This window comes from Schistosoma haematobium, chromosome 1 (assembly GCF_000699445.3).
Source record: "Schistosoma haematobium chromosome 1, whole genome shotgun sequence".
Classification (NCBI taxonomy): Eukaryota; Metazoa; Platyhelminthes; class Trematoda; order Strigeidida; family Schistosomatidae; genus Schistosoma; species Schistosoma haematobium.
In genome coordinates, this window is record NC_067196.1 from 1,981,005 (window position 1) to 1,999,585 (window position 18,581).

The 18,581-nt window shown below is 34.5% G+C and overlaps 1 protein-coding gene across 1 annotated transcript; it reads right to left on the reverse strand.

Moving 5' to 3' along the window:
- Window positions 1-12,985: 12,985 nt before the first annotated feature.
- Window positions 12,986-15,733, reverse strand: MS3_00001304 (uncharacterized protein). Its single transcript, XM_051208757.1, has 2 exons — window positions 15,546-15,733; window positions 12,986-13,499 (listed from the first exon to the last, which is right to left on the reverse strand). The coding sequence occupies exons 1-2, from the start codon at window positions 15,677-15,679 to the stop codon at window positions 13,334-13,336; spliced, it is 300 nt and encodes a 99-aa protein (XP_051072898.1). The 5' UTR covers window positions 15,680-15,733; the 3' UTR covers window positions 12,986-13,333.
- Window positions 15,734-18,581: the final 2,848 nt, after the last annotated feature.

Consider the following 18,581-nt stretch of genomic DNA (forward strand, 5'->3'; position numbering starts at 1 on the left):
TCAAAAGACTTTTACGGTCTCCCACATTGTATGAGCATTCCATGTTCTTAAATAATGGTTGCTCTGGTTGACAGAAGGAAGAAATTCTTCGCAACATGCAAAGGACCTTGGCTTTCACCATGAGGCATCATAAATCGTCCAAATGAAGACATTCCTTGAATTATTTTTCTGTATTTGTGCGAACTCATAAAAGGAAGAATTCCATTGAAGGTGATAATGGGTGTTATTTCAGATATTTCGATAGCCAGACCAAACATATGGATGCAGATTGATAGGCAAATGTTTGACGAAAATCTAAACCACAATTGCCTATAATTTCACCGACTGTCATCAAATGTGTTAAATAACAAACCTATAAGAGATTACTTTCCACAACACTTTTTCTCTGTGCAAGATGGATTACTAGGTTACCCACCATCTACACAACGCCAACTAACAAGTGCTTATCTCAACTGTCCGCCTAGCCTAGTCCAACAAACTAGTCCACTTCATCAAAATAGGGATTTTTTGACCTTCAGAAATTCCTAATCTCAATAGAAATAAAGTTCGCTCAAGCGATAGCTCATATGATCGGGCAAACATAATTAACCACAGTCTATGTATTTCCCAAATACATAACATCAATAGGGAAACGCCCGTTTTTTCACACTCCAAACTCCCTTTTGAACTTACTACTTATTAATGCATGTTCACTTTTGAACAGAATTTCCGCCCTGAAAACATTAGCTTTTCTAGCCAAGCCTTCTTGCATACCAATCATTAAAACATGGTGCTCTCAAGCAGTATCTGATTCAGAATTAAATATCCCGAACTTTCGACTCTATCGCAGTGACAGAGAAATTAAGCGAGGAGGTGGTTGTATTATATATGCTTTGAATACCCTAACAACTAATAAAGTTGGAGGTAGTGTCCTGAATGTTTATCAGAATCTGTCTGGATGTCAGTCAACACCCTGAATCATAGTCTACTATTTGGATGCATATACAGAGCTTCTGATAGTTCGATTATTGGGAGTTATCTTATTATCAATGCCTTCATACATGCATCTGCTCTAAACTTTAATGCTAAGGTTATCACTGAAAATTTCAACTATCCTGGGATTACCAGTTGTTGTCAGTCATGTAATGATGAGTTCTCGGCAACCGTTTACGTGCAATGTTGGTTACAGTGGATTCGAACCCCAAATAGAAACGATAGTATACTTGATCTAATATTTAGTAGAGATATTATCCCACTATCTGTAAAAGTATACGATAAATTTGAAAGCAGTTAACATAAGATAGTAGCTTGTTCTCTCCCTATATATCCTTCTTATAATCAACCGATTCAAAAAGTCTGTCAATATAGAGACTATAGTCATGCTGACTGGGATCTCCTGCATTCACTGGTTAAACTTTCAGACTGCGATAACGTTTTCTCATGTAACAGTCTCATAAGTCCATCGACGAATTCTATCTGATCGTTAACTTCTGTCTAGATTCCTGTGTAACTCTTAAAACGTACAGCTTTAGTAAACCCTACGAATTATATATACCAGCTAAATATTGTAATAAACTGAGACGCCTATGGAATCATTACTTTAAGTTAAATGAATTTACGGCAGCTGCACAAATAACAATAATTTTTAACCAAATTGAAGAGAGACATAGGTTAAAAGCCATTAATATGAGGAGATGCTAGCACTTAATACTAACTCGAAGGTACAAAACTTAACACTACTTTTCAATAAAAGCGCTAAAGCAACTGAAAATTCTGATATACCATGCATCCAGCATAATAGCACTTTTACATACGACTCTAAACCTATAACAGACGTGTTCAGTGGTATTTTTGAGAATGGTGTTGGAAATACAAGTGGCTCTGCTTCAAGAGTTATATGCGTGACTAGCAACAAGATAAAATCTATTTCCTTCATATGCATGATAACTAATAAGGCTATTAACACCCTTTGGCTTTCGAGAGGTCATGGGGCAGACGGTATTTCATCTTTTCTCTACAAATATGGTGGTCCAGATATTCCACTTCTTCTAAAGCTGTTTACTCTCTCTCCATGGAAACTGGTTCTTACCCTTACTAATGGAAAACGCGTAAATCATACAATGTTACAAATCAGAAGATAAGACTTACGTAAACAATTATCGACCGATCAATATTACTCCGGTTGTCCCTAGGAGTATGGAAAAACTATAAGCGATGAACTTTTCAACTATTTACTCGCTGGAAAGTTTATCAATGATACTCAACACGGATTTCTTAAAGATCGATCTTGCATGACATGTCATTTCGACTTCTTTAATTTAGTTTTTTATCTACGTAGCTAAGGATATGTAGTCTTAATGCTATATCTGCACATTTCTAAAGCCTTTGACATGGTTAAACACCAACTTCTTATAAGTAAGTTTGCATTTTATGGGGTTCAAAATCCTTTGCTTGCTTGGTTTGATTCCTTTCTCAGCAATCGACATCGAATAGTCAAAATTAACTCCTCGATGTCTAACGCTGTCCCTGTTACAAGTGGTGTAATACAAGGTAGTGGCTTAGTCCCTTTTTTGCTCTTTTTTAATGTACAAAGTTTGTGTTTGACCCCTTCTAGAATATTGCGCGTTTATACTTAGCAGTGCGCGCATAAAGGATAAAATAAGGTTTGAATCAGTACAGAGACGTTTTACACTTCGTATTCTTGGAGCTGATTGCACCTTTACTTATGAATCTTAATGCCATAAACTTGGGCTAGACCTTTTATGGAAGAAGAGATTGAAACTAAATCTTTACTTTTTCAAACTACTCAATAAACTATCTTAGACATCCAATCACGTGATTCAATATGCCAAAACCTCTCACCATGACATTCGTAATTACTTGGCACTAGTGAAACAAACTCATTCTAACTCATCTATTAATATGAATTACTTTACCTGTAACTTTTCTAGACTCTGGAATAATTTATCACAATCTATCCGTACGATAAAATCACTCACTCTAATTGTTCTCTGCATCGATGCATACTGGTCCTCTAAAAATGCATTTAATGTTCTAGCACCTGTAAGTGTATCTCATTCCAAAAGTGATATTATTAGAACCTCAAATGCTTAGCGATCCTTATTAGTGCATACCCTGAGTATAACCACCCACATACTGTCACCTTGTGTTAATACCGCGCCCAGCAAGTTTATCTGATTTGAATATTATCTAGCTTCAAAAGTATATCACTATTTCACATGACACGCATATAGGCAGACCTGATTGACATATTTTGGTAATTACTGCTTTGTTGTTCCCTGCTCTCTCTTTTTGTTTTAATTTCTCTAGTTGTAGAAAATTACATTTAATTTGATCTAGGACACGAAATGACTTCAATTACACTGTTCATAAATCAACGGACTGTCCATTGAAAAAGAATTTTCTTTAAAATTCTCGGCTGATGTATTGGATTCATAATTCAATCAAGGGTTGATCGCTTCATGTAATCATCATCATTATGTTATGCCTTCTCTTCACATAGATCTTGTAAGACATATGTAGTACAAGTGTATGTGAAATTAATCAATGAAACGACATAAATTATAAAAATCATTTGAAAGAAACTGTTTGTCGTTATAAGTAGTATGCACTACAGTATCATTCCATCATCTGTAACTGAACCTAGATCACCTGCTTTTCTCTTCGCATTCTCATTAATTGAATTGTAATAGTATAGATTGTTCATATTAATATACATTGAGTATGAGAATAAAAGTTCAAGATAAATATGTTAGAGTGTAAAAGTGACTCTCTCTGTCTCTCAACACAAGAAACATAGGTCAAGTACACTTACCACAACAGTGAGGTCAACCAACAAATCACCATCATTCCCTCTCCAAATCTACTCCACTCATATTATCAACCACTCACTCATTCACTCAACAATAACACATGCTGCAATCTCACTCTCACATTGACCTTCACAGAATCACAGATACTAACACGAGACAATTGTATGTCCACTCACTCTATCTCACAGACAGTATAAAAGCAATGTGTCCACATCTATTCACAGTGCTTCTCTTCGTATCCCATTGAAACACATTTCTAGTGTTTTGCTAGTGTTGTTGGTTCAATGAGAATGGTGAGTGTTCATCTTGTATTAGTTAATTGATATGTTCAGATCCAGTTGACAGTGTTGTTGTCAGTAGTGACGATTGTGTCACTTGATAATTCAGTGAGTGGTGAGATCTTGTTATTGAAAAATGAAGTAGTTCCATTTCTAGTTGGTGCAGGTGAGTTGTTCCATGTGATTGATGTTTTATTACTTTCAATACCCTTTATTAAAAATCCTCATTTCTGATTATTTCATGATGGCTGAGTAGTTGTTTCGTTTAGACTTGCCTGCGATGTTTATTTGTACAGCAGACGTTTGAATTTTTTGAACATGACTGGTTTTGTTTTTGTAGGAATGGCTAATGAAGTTGCTGCCAGATCTCGTCCAATGGAGAAAAAAAGCGGAAAGGGAAAACCCAAAAATGGTGTAAAAAAGAAGAATAAAGACACCAGTTTCATCGATATTTTTGTAAGTACCACGACTACCAATCCTCCTGAAGCAGTCCGTAAATAAATCTTCTTCATGACTTTTACTGGTTCTCTGAATGTTTATTCGCATTTGAATTAGTGTATATTCTGTGAATATGAACTTTAGTTCAATGACGAACCCGATATTTAGTGATAATGAAACGAGCCATCACTGAGCAAAATGACTGTGTGACATGTTACATTATTTGCAAACGTATTCTGTAATATGAAATATTTGACCGATTTGAAGTAACAGAAAAACCAGTCGGTGACTTGCCGATGGTTCGTGAATAAGCAAATTGAATCCATCGACATAATATAATGACAAACATCGTAATTTTCCACTCAGTTTCACCTTGTGTGCTTCGAATGCTTACACCTCCTCGGCATATTCGTAGTCAAATTCTCACTACACTCCATGTCTATTCTTCGTGGATAAGTGATGAAACGCACACTGACCGGCTTGTGTATTATTATTAGAGAAGTGCTTAACATTCGTAGAGTACAAGTCACACCATTATCAATGCGCATTCAACGTATAATTGAGTGAAAAATGATAGTTGGTCAAATTGTAGATCATTGTTTTTCTAGTATTCGTGTAACCTATGCTTATTGATCTGTATCCGAAAGTTTAATCTCTCTGTCAAAACATCCGAAATAACAAACCTTCCTCGACTTCAATAGATTTCTTCTCTCTATCAATTCGCAAAAATTCAGTGGTAGTATTAAAATCATCAATAGTAATAGTATCAGTAGTACTAATATTGATAGTAGTACATGAATTATATGAGTTAAAGTTTTACTTTCTTTATATGCTCTGAATCTGGGTATTAATCCCGACACATAAACATGATTTCAGTCTTCTTCTGACCTATGTTGTGGGTATGACACATGCAAATTGCTAAGTATAATAGAAGTCGAAGGATTGCTGCCATGTTATTTAGGGTTGTTTATTTAAAGGTAATGACGTGAAAGTTATGGACGAAGAGACAAGGAACGACATAAGGCGTAACTTCTACGAAACGTTCTTTCAACTTCACGGCCCGCAGAATGTCAAATACAACAGAGCACACTAAATAGAAGGAAAGCAACGGTTGGAAGAATATGTAGCAGTCGATAGTTGAGGCAATGAGACAACCAATAAAACTCTGCACAATTCCTTTGAATTATGTTCTCACTTCGTTCAGAATAGTGTATGGATATCGAAATTAAGAGGACGTCAATTTTGGAATTTATTTGCCAGTTAAAAGTTGAACTTGGAATACTGAAAATTCTTGCCGAATCGTTCTGACATTTAGACTAAATATTACCCTCTTATCAAGCAACAGTGTGTCTCGATCAAGAGGTTTTGCGATTCTCAAATGGATTGAGGTGGTACTGGTGCATTTTATGTGGCTTTTATGACAAGTGGTCTAGACTGCATGAAAACACAAGACCAAGACTCAGTGCAATGAATACTGACATTACGAAATTTCCCAGTGATAAAAACCGTCAACTACAGTCTCATCTCTGAAATATTAATGGATTGAATATTTGCAAAGATAGCGATTCAACTATATTGTAATGGGATAACCATAGAACATAAATTCAATCGACAGTGTAATACAACAAGAGATGCACAGAACATTTCAAAATCAGCATATTGTAACGTGAAATGACATACTGTTAGTATTTGAAAACATATTTCATTGCATTGTATTTGTTCTCATTTTCATCTTATGTCCTTCAATGTAGATATAAAAACCAAATAACCATATTATTTTAATTGTCATTATTATTCACATCTGTTTATCTGAACAAACCTTATATGAAAATGCCTTTTTCAGTTTGTTTTGTAATACAACCACGTACAAATTCCAATAACGTTGGCATGACATTCATGTATGTATGAAACGGTTTCAGTGAATGTGAGAAGAGTGCTGAGTTATATTTTTGGGAGAAAATGGAGAAGATATTAGATCTTTATTAGATATGATGGAAATGAGAAGTACGTAGACGGTTTATTAGCCTCTTTTGTGAACACTGTTTTGTTATCAGTGGTCTCTCAGAACAGTTCACCAAAGCATTGCTGCCATGATTCCATTTGTCGAGTCAAAAGTGTAGAGTTGTATTTGTATGAAATAATGATTCATTTGGAATTCCTGATTGCCTGGTTTCCGATTCCGAATATAATACATTCATTCGTGTTTACCCAGTACGTCTTGGTTAAACTGCGTTATTTCTATTTTGTACTGCAATTAAAATAATCCGAACTATCACAAAAACCTGTTGGATACCTGGGAAAGAAAACGTTACTGTAAAATTTATATTCAAAAGTTTCAATTTATTTTACGGGTGTACTAACATTAGCGGCATCATCAAGTGCATTGACATCGACGTTGAAGTAATCCTCATACTTTATAAACTAAGGTTCAAATGTTATACAGGTCAAACAGTCGAGATGATGTTCATGAGTCGAAAAAGATTATCGTCTGTGAAGTACTTAAGAACAGTTAGTACTGGTCACTTTCAACTGCAATCACACGGTTGATTTTCCTTTTAAAAACAGATCAAAACGCACATCCAACAAAATTACTTGCTCACTCTTTTAATTAGCCTGACTATAATAGGAAGAACAAAACGAATTGTTGATCTTGAAGCTACATATGATGATTATTCTCTCGTCATCATCACATTTTGACGGGTCATCCAAATCATCATCTATTATGTTCACTCACTAAACGCCAAACCTTAGTCTACACGATACCGAATAATCTATACAAGTATGTTTACGGAAACCAGGTCAATGGAATTTGTCAAAATGAGGACTAAGTAAGTAAGGCATTAGTCACTACTCAATATGCTGTCACTGTCAAATCAAATGTGCATCTCATTAACGCGCCTCTATTTCATAATGTATCTGGAGTGTCGATGTTTGTTATTATTATTATCATTATTATTTATTCACTTCACAAAGCTAAAGCCATTCTGTCAACATTTTAGTAAGATATACTGCACAGGCAAACAAATAATTCTAGTTTCGGATTGTGGAGATTAATAAGTGTTTCATTGAGCTCATGAACTGATTGCTATTGGACGACCGTTGAAAACCTGAAAGCACCGAACGGCCGTCTCGTCCCATTGTGTGACTCCTCGATGACAGTGCGCATTCACGATCCTACTCGCGGGAGACAGATGGCTGTGTGAGGAGTAAAAAGAACTACGGGAGATTCAGACCACAGTTGAAGGAGAGGTATGGTATATGCTATTTATGCTGACAGATATAAGCGGTATATGGCTGTTATCAAAAATCAAATGCCTATTCATTAGATTACTAAACCATAAACAAGAACAGAATATCAAATCATATTGACCACTTTTCTCACTTATGCCAATGGAAGAAACGTTCAAGACGATCTATAATGAAACTTTATTGATTCAATGAGAGTGCAATTCCAAAACAAACTTATTTCACTCATAATTATTGTACACACTCTTCAAATAGTTGTTATATTCGTCATTCATTTTATTCTTATTCTTCACGTTTCTCTTCTCCGAAGACTGAGATACCACACTGAAGTCCATTCCAACTGCTACAAAGCAGTAAACTAACATGAATAAAACGTCCGAAGATGTAATCACACAGTAATACCATACACAAATAAAAACAAAGAAAATTCTGACTTCATGTTGAATTATTACAAAATGATAATAATGAATGCAGTGCAATGAATGTGAAGAAAACTCAGTCGCACGGAACATCTCACCTGCACCAACTAGAAATGGAACTACTTCTTCTTTCTATAACACGATCTCACCACTCACTGAATTATCAAGTGACATAATCATCACTATTGAAAACAACACTGTCGACTGGATCTGAACACACCAATTAACGAATTCACAATGAACAACTCGGTATATTGAACACTCAGCATTCTCACTGAACTAACAAAACTAGCGAAACACTAGAAGTGTGTTTCAATGTGATACGAAGAGAAGCACTGTGAATGGATATAGACACATTGCATTTATACTGTGTTACGAAGAACTGTAGGCATTTGGCAGATTAAAATCTTTTTATTGTTTATTATTAATTTACAGTATTTTGGATATATCATTATTTCGGACATTTTGGTTTTCCTTTGTCGTTGATTTTAGTATTTGGTAGTTTTGCACCAAGAACCTACAAATTAGAAGGTTTGTTTTGTAACTGTTATTATTATTGTTGTTGGAACGATATTTGGTCGACTATATGTGAATTGCTAATACATTTGTTATCTAAAATTGAAACTTGGTTCTGTTGTTAATTTGGGTTCGTAATTTGCAAGTAGATCGATAGCCCGTACTTCAATCGTTGGGACGAGCAAAACTTGGGTGTAACATACTGTCTGTGAGATGGGGTGAGTGGACATACAATTGTCTCGTGTTAGTATCTGTGATTCTGTGAAGGTCAATGTGAGAGTGAGATTGCAGCATGTGTGTTATTGTTGAGTGAATGAGTGAGTGGTTGATAATATGAGTGGAGTAGATTTGGAGAGGGAATGATGGTGATTTGTTGGTTGACCTCACTGTTGTGGTAAGTGTACTTGACCTATGTTTCTTGTGTTGAGAGACAGAGAGAGTCACTTTTACACTCTAACATATTTATCTTGAACTTTTATTCTCATACTCAATGTATATTAATATGAACAATCTATACTATTACAATTCAATTAATGAGAATGCGAAGAGAAAAGCAGGTGATCTAGGTTCAGTTACAGATGATGGAATGATACTGTAGTGCATACTACTTATAACGACAAACAGTTTCTTTCAAATGATTTTTATAATTTATGTCGTTTCATTGATTAATTTCACATACACTTGTACTACATATGTCTTACAAGATATATGTGAAGAGAAGGCATAACATAATGATGATGATTACATGAAGCGATCAACCCTCGATTGAATTATGAGATTTGATTAGTATGTTGTGTGATGTGTGTTAGCCCGATAAACAATTATAAACCACAACAATCCAAGGAGATATGGTGTAGTAGATTGATTTTCTGTAACATGAATAAATATCGATGGTTAGATTCATTTTCAGTTCCTCCCATATCATTTTGTGTTAGACGGAGTCAACGATTACGTGAAGCGCTTTGAAACACACTCAATAAGAAATTTATAAATGATTGTTCGCATATGTTTCTAGGTGTCTTGTCATGTAAATCAATGGTACTTCTCTTTCTTAATCAACTTGAAAAACTCAACTGAGTCACGTTTCGCATTATCACATTAATCAGACATTTTAATTAATCATGGTCAATCGATTGTTGATGGCTACCCAAATCGATCTTCTCTCTACCAACCAGCTGATCACTCTTCCTCGGTAGATTCACACAGAGCATGCATCAAACCACACTCGTGTGATGTATTATATGATGTCGTTTGTGTTCTGCATGACATTCAGCAAGTGATATTGTGGCAATTACATAGATGTTACTTTTCCCAGATAACAACTGACATGATGAGATGACGGGCAGGAATCTCATTGTTACACCATTGAAATTCTTGCTCAACATTTTTTATGGTTTTTATTCTATATGATGATTAATTCGGAGTAACATTTGCTTTTATTTCTCATTGTGATACCTCAAATAATGAGTGTGATGTTATTTCAGGATACATTGTTCTTGTTTACATTTATCGTGGACTGTTCTCAGCATTACACGCAGCATGTGATTTTTCACAAATCTCAGTATTTCATATACATGTTGTTTTATTCCGTTTGGCAATGTGATTTACTAACAATACTACCATTATTAATAACAATACATATGGCTCTACTATTATTATTATTATTGCATTTGATAGTACTTTAGTGAACAACCACACAAATGTGAACAATTGAATGTGTGTGAACTTAAAAACTACAGGAAATCTTAGTGAAGTGTGATAACCATATATATATATATAAGTGTTCACGCGCGAAACCGAGTGCTCTGAGTTCGACTCACACAAGCAGGATCGTGGATGCGCAACGCTTCCACGGCTTTCAGGTTTTCAACAATGGTCTAACGTCAATCGCCTTACCATATCAATCAAAAACGTAATAATCTCTATAATCCAAATGAATACAAAATTGTATTTCTGATGTTTCGTGACTCTATGTAATTCGCTTCTCAAAAGTAAATAAATAACTAATATGAAATTGAAGTTACATGATGCATAGGGAACAATTTTCAGCTTATTTGGGAATCACAAATATGTATTTGTGTATCAGCCAAATTATATTTGAGAAGCCCAATGATATCAGAATGGATGGTTTGGAGTGTTGAACTCAGTTGTTGAAAGTTGAACACCGTCACCAATAGACTACCGCTTCATGAAATAACCCAACAAACAGGTAGTATTACGATTCCACATACCAGTTAGATAGTTAATATACAGGTTCTTGAACAAAATCTACTCATATCACTCCAATAGCCTATCGGGAAAATTTAGTATTTAAAAGATAAAGCATGATGATTGAAATCATTATTTAATCGTTCCTACGGATAATTACGACCACAATATTCATGGGTACTAATATCTAAAGTCACTACTGAGGAAGAATGATGGAAGCTCCCTAACGAAACCGAATAGGTCAAAGGACTCAATACAATCAAATCGAATATAAACATGAATAAATCGTTAAATAAAATAAAATAAAATGCAAACGTTACAAGAATATCAGTCAATAAATTACATTAAAAAAACCGAATCAAATGTTCACACTCATCAATATATTTTCATTTGAGAATTCAAGATTCAGTATTCGGACTTTTCAAAGTAGTAAGTTACAGTAATATTTAACATATTCAAGATATTTCAATCCTATACAAGCTTGTTCGATATTACAGCGTGCCTCAGAAGATAGTTGCTATCATACAGAATTCATATGATGGATTAAAATGTAAAATCGTGCATGTAGGACAGTTGACAAAGTCGTTCGAAATAAAGACCGCTGTCAGGCAAGGTTGCTTACTCTCACCCTTTCTTTTTCTCCTGGTGGTCGACTGATTCATGAAGACATCAACATCTGAAGGAAAGCACGGGAAACAGTGGACATCTAGGATGCAGTTGGACGATCTATACTTCACAGTTGATCTGGCCCTCTTATCGCAATCAGAACAGCAAATGCAGGAGAAAATGACCAGTGTAGCAGCAGCTTCAACAGTAGTAGGTCTCATTATACACAAAGGGAAAAGCAGGATTCTCCGATGCTGCACAGAATGCACCAATCCAGTCACAATTGATGGAGGAGATTTGGAAGATGTAAAAACATTTACATATCTGGCAGCATCATTGATGAACATGGTGGAACTGATACAGATGTGAAGGCGCGGATCGGCAAAGCAAGAGCAGCATATTTGCAATTGAGAAACATGTGAAACTCAAAACAGCTGTCAGCCAACACCGAGGTCACGATTTTCAATACAAACGTCAAGACAGTTCTATTGTATGGGGCGGAAACCTAGAGAACTACGAAAGTCATCATCCAGCAGATACAGATGCTTGTTAACAGTTTGTCTACGGAAATTACTTGAGATCCGTTGACCAGACATTATTAGCAAACACCTACTGTGGGAGAGAACAAACCAGATCCTAGTGGAAGAAATCAGGAAGAAGCGTTGAAAGTGGATAGGACACGCATTGAGGAAAGCACCCAACTGTGTCACAAAGACAAACAATCACATGGAATCTTCAAGGCTGAAGGAGGAGAGGAAGATCAAACAACACATTAAGCCGGGAAACGGAGATAGACATGAGAAAAATGAACAAGAATTGGATAGAACTGGAAAGGTAAGCCCAGGACGGAGTGGGTTTTAGAATGCTGGTCGGCGACCTATACAACATTGGGTGTAATAGGCGTAAGTCAGTAAGTAAAGTATTAAATTTCTCATTATTTCTTTTCTTACAAATAATTATATTTAAAAGTCTTTCCATTATCTAAGATTTTTCTTCAGAAAGGACTTTTTCCATTAAAATATCTACAATGGAATTATTCAATTTACAATATTGTAGTTTACAAACACATTAAAAACACAAAATGGAACAAATGATTGATCAAATGAATTCGTTAAAAAAGATACTGGAATAACTCACCAGTTTACTGATTCTTTATTTTTTTAAAAACTTTATTTCTGTTTAAATTTCAACCAGATCACATTTCTACATTATACTTTACAAGTTGGTACAAGTGTTAATTGGCTTTCAACAGATCATAAACAAGAAGCATTAGACATGACTGAATTAGTTTTTTTATTTCATAGATAGATTCATATATACATATTTCATATCACTGATACATCACAATCATACTTTCAGTTGAATACCACTTACTGGTATGGATTTTAGGTTGGATAAATTGACTATATGTATATATTACACAAATTAGTTAACAAACTAATGCAAATCTTAGTCAACTGATGTCCCATCTTGAATTTGATTTTACTCTTCATAACTCATAGAATACCCGCTAAAATACATTCGTTAACACTAAGTGATCGATAATCAATAACCAATGTCATTCGGTCTAATTCATAGTGGTATTAGAGTCCCATGAATCAAGTTGTAAGATTGTGTAGTGGTTCCCAAACAAAAGGAGCTTATACAAAATATATTGATACACTAGGTTAATAATGATATGCCAAAAAAAATTTATAGTAAAGAAACCTAGATGTCTGTCGGTTAGTAAAACCAAAGGTAACAAAATACCGTTAGCAATACAAAAGATATATTAAACAAACAGACACTAACAGTTACTATAGAATGAATGTTACTTGTGCACTTCCTCGTGAGAACAACGACCACAAACTGAGTTCACTTGATTGACAGATGTTCCTCTGCAAGTGACTGCACCGATGACGTAATGAAGAAGACGGAGTCCAATAGCATTATACAATAGTAATCCGCGCCAAAAGTCCAACGTTGCGTCGGAAGGCCTATAATGATGTTATAATACTATTACAGTCTTCAATCAAACAGTGGCCAATAAAATAGAAGAGCAAATGGCGTAGATAGTGTTCTATATTTTAAACAACCCGGTAGTAGAAGTGTATACCAATCATCGAAACAATTATCATCATCTTTTTAACAAGTGATACAGAAAAACAACAGATATTGGATAAAGATGTGGTTACAAATAAAGTGTGACAAATTAAAGAAAAAATGTGGTTTTTATTTTTGTTGTTACAAAAATCACTGAATATATGTCACCATATAACTCCCCCCCTAGGGCATACGTCGGTGGAAGTATGCCCGACGTAAAACTCTAAATGCTTTGGAGGGAGAAGAAAATTACACAACGAAAAGGGTAAACAAATATTATTTTTTTAAAATCATACGTGTATATATATTCAAGAACAAAATGTTTCTCTTGTAGTAAAGAGATTTTAATGAATATTTAAAAGTTTAACAACAACAACGGAGTGTATAATACCATTAGTAATAACGGTAATTAAATTGAGAGTTTACCGAAAAGTGTAAATACATGTATAAATTGTGTAAACAATTAGTGATAAACTAAACGAGTCCAACGAAATTGTATATATTTGCATAATTAATAATAAACATCATATGAAACGCATACACATGTAGAGAAAACCATAATGAACTTATCAATATTAGTAGTACACAAGAAAAAGTTGGTTTTTTTTTAGAAAAAAAATGTTATTAGTAACTCTGCTAATATTCAATATTCAATCACATTACAGGTAATGACAGAATAAAGATTAAGTAATTAATTCAACATAATGTTTAGGAAAATGTACATGACTTCTTGAACGAGTTGTTTTCGTAGAAGGTAAAGTGTCGGAACTAGGATTTAAATTTGTGGGAACTGTAACCTTAGAACCGTCTGTTTTACAAAATATTGATTTCGTCGGAGTAGGTGAAGAATTATTTGGAAACACTGGAAGCTGCGTTGTGTGATTGCCACTGTCTATAGACGGCTTTCGGCTGTCATTTGTTTCAGATTCTATAAAAGCAGGTTTTATCCTGTCGATTGAAACTGTTTCTTTTTTCCGTTCTTATTGATTGTGAAATATTTTGTTTGCCTCTCAACTACTTCATATGGTCCTTCATAAGGATGTTGTAGAGGACGTCTTACAGAGTCAACACGGACAAATACAAATTTACACGTATCTAGATGCTTGCTAACTTGCTCTTCTAAGACAACTGGCCGAGGTGCAACAGGCTTAATGTTATTCATATGGCTCATTAGTCTTTCGCAAAAAGAAGTGGGATCCGTACATACGAGTTTGCAGTTACGCGTCACTAGCTGGCCCGGTAAGGTTAAATTAGTTTCATAGACGAGCTGTGCCGGAGTACATTGTAGGTCTTCTTTAATTGTGGAACTTATGCTTATTAAAATAAGAGGTAGGGATTCACTCCATCTAGAAACGTCAGGTTGTACCATCCATGAGCTTTTCAGTTGTCTGTGGAATCGTTCCACTAGTCAATGATGATCCGGTGTACTACAGAATGTTGGACCGTGTTTTCACTGTAGTCTAGTTTCGTTATTTTGTAAAATTTAGATAAAATAGTGGCGAATATGTCGTTTCCTAGGGTGTCAATTTTAATACTATTTATGTGGTAGTCCGACTGAATTCTCTGCACTCGGAGGTTCGTGCAGCAATCGATACGTTTTCTTCTCTTAACGTCAATTATGATATGATAATTTCACTTTTATTCCCTTTCTTAATCTCTTTTTCTCCATAGGCTCCATTTTAATGGTTATCCAATACTTGATGTAACAAAAATTTGAGAAAAAGCGGCTTACAAACTACTGATCCTGAAAATCACATATTTAGTCAATTAGTAACAATGTAAAACTTCGTACGTACGTACATCAGTTCAAGTTGCCGTACCACATAATTACCGAATTATCTACATTATTAAATCATATATGTAAAATAATTGAATTACAAGCAATTGAACAATTGTGTTTAAAACAAAAACATGATGAAGGTAATTGAAACATTACTTACTTACGCCTGTTACTCCTAATGGAGCATAGGCCGCCGACCAACATTCTCCAACCCACTCTGTCCTGGGCCTTCTTTTCTAGTTCCATCCAATTCTTGTGTTTAGAACGAAAACATGATGAGGTTAATGCAAACATACTAAAGTTATAAGTAATTACTAAGTTTACATTAGATTTTTAACAGATTTTGTTTATAATTACGGTGATAAGTTCAATTCAAACTAAATTTATATGTAGATAGAACCATTGAAAACCAATAAACATTAGATAGCTGTTTCGCTGATTTCAGTGATTCATCAGTAAATCGATTGAAATTAAAAGTGTATACCAATGGACACCGATTCAATCATTTAAAAAGATAACGCACTCTTCTGTAAAATATGAAAGTTTTGAGTTCATTTAAAATTGAAATCACTTGTACAATATTTACCACTGGTTATTGGTTCAGCTATTCTGAGGCTAAGCGCTGGAAACAAGGTCTTGGGTTAGACCCTTGGCGGAATCGGTATTGTCCACTGTTGAGGACTTCCATACAGCTATCTAGTCTTTCCAATTTTTCAATGGTTACTCAACTAAGTTCATTTTATGAAGTTAACTATAGGATTATGAAAATATTTGATTCAAGTGTTTTACTAAACAATATGATTTTAATTTATTTAAATGTTATATATAATTAAGACAAAATGTCAATTCAATAGTGTCAGAATTACAAAAACAGATCCACTATTATCTTCACATCGAGTTGATAAAAATTCAATAAAACTAATTATAGTTTATGCCACAAATTATGTGAATTATGACAACCTCATAAATGCCGACTCAATGAAAAATAATTGATTTGCCTCAAAAAAGATACAAGTGTGTGGGAAGATGATAATACAGTTTGTTCACAAACTAGTGTAACTGGACCTGCAACTTATTTAATATTAAAGGAGGTAAACAATATTTATGATTATAATACTTGTAAATTAAGACACTATCGAGGCATACACACAGTATGCACATATATCAATAACAGACTGATCAATTTCAGTCCTGAAACTTCAATGGGAAGATACAAGCCAAACAATACGAAGTGAATTCGAATTCATCCCATTGCACAAGCAAGTGGCTATCAGGACTCAGTAGCTGGGTGGGTAACGCAAGATGGCGTTTCAAGTGAGTGGTTCTGAGTTGGAGTTTCTGTGAGATGCAGGTACATCCAGCTGACGCGTTCCAAATAGAACAAAGTGACGCGCATCCTGGTTTCCACTACTAGCCATTATTCATCTTTGCTTATAAAAAATGTTGATTGTGATAATGCACATGATTTTTGGAAAATGTTTCGTTTGAAAACTTGCTTATTATTTTACTAAACATTTGTATCTGTACATTACGACATAACCTGTAAGAATGTCTTTAGTTAATAAACAAGATTGCTATGAAATTTTTATGACCTGGATGAACCTGGATGAAATTGTGCCAGAAACATTCAACTCTCATAGTGAACAGAATAACGTTAGATAACTAACTTAAAATATAATGATATGCATCTTTAACTTTAGTCGCCTTTAGTGATATTAACTAAATGTGCATTTAATTTAATCATGAATAAAATTATCATGGTAAAATGACGAATATAAAATGTTTCATGTTAAATGTCAGTCAGTCAGCTACAACGTAGGACCGGGAACATATATGCATCGGTTCGAGTCAACATACCTCATTAGCACAGCCGGATGAACACAGGATTGATAAAAGTAGTTAATGCAGTGGTGGTAATATATAAAAGAAAGACTGTGTATAAGGATAAAGTACAGGAAGAAAGATATGAAGCAATTCATGGTAAATAAATGAGGTCATGAAATGAAAATTACTTTTTATAGTTTGAACTTCAACTAACAATTATATGAGATTTACTCAGTCAAAAATCTAATTCATCGTTTATATCACAAACTGAATTTATTTGGATAATCATCGAAAACCATTAAGTAACGGACAGCTGTATCATCCTAGTACGGAACACCTCGGCAGTATGTATCTACGGTCACACGTACGATCAAACTCAACACCTCTAGATCATTGAGTTATCAAACAATGATTCGCAATTGTAATTTTAATTGACCCAGTGTATTGTCTAACTATCATCAAGTGATATTATTCAATGAATGCCTTATACACGATATGATTGAACTCTACTGCTCTCTTCTCACAAGAACATCATAACATGTGAAAAATCTACTTGTTTCTACAAAACCCTTAGACTCTTATCAAAAAGAATACAAATGGCATTAGATTAACCTTAAAATAAGGATTATCAATAATTAGCATTTGTATTGATGAATCTGAAAGCAGAATGTTAAATTGTTTCATAATGATTTTCAACTGATTTTATTTACGTCATAGTAAACTGGAATTGTAGCTAACAACAAAACCCCTCTTCCCAATCCAGAATGCCTGTTTTGTTTTATTTTAGACTTGTCAACTGTTAAATTTATTTTGTCATTGAATAATTTGTAATTCACTGAGGGGAGAGTTGTTTTGTAATGTTTTTCCCGAATTTATGCACACATAGACATTTTATATTCATTTTTCAAAAGGTGTAACCTCAGTGAACAGATCGCATTTTACACTCATTATTCTAGGTAAGGGTTAGATAATTTATTATTTGTCATAACAACAAAAAACAAACAAAAACAAACACGTAAATGAAAACAATTTGAAGCATTCAAATAGACAGTGGAAACATGGAATTAGGATTGATTTATGTGAGAAATAAAAAAACAAAATAGATGGAACTGGTTGAAATCATGAGTCAAATGAAGCTAGACCATACCATGGAGAACCTGGAAGCACTATACAACTGTTCTGTCCTAGTATGAAACTCTTCAGCAGTGCGCATTCACAATCCCGCTCTCCACGAGATTTGAACTCAGGACCTATCAGTCTCGTACCAGGCGCTTAAACACTAGACCACTGAGCCGGCATCCAACGCTGTTAATGTCTAACTTCAACCAATTTACGAAGTTGCGCCACCATACACCATTGTCCTCGGTGAGTT

What these genes read in the sequence shown, in the direction of transcription:
- MS3_00001304 (XM_051208757.1), bottom strand. Translation starts at nt 15,679, where the DNA reads ATGTTTGCATTAACCTCATCATGTTTTCGTTCTAAACACAAGAATTGG. An exon ending in ATTAGGAGTAACAGGCGTAA is followed by an intron (nt 13,500 to 15,545) that starts GTAAGTAATGTT and finishes ACATCATTATAG; the next exon opens with GCCTTCCGACGCAACGTTGG.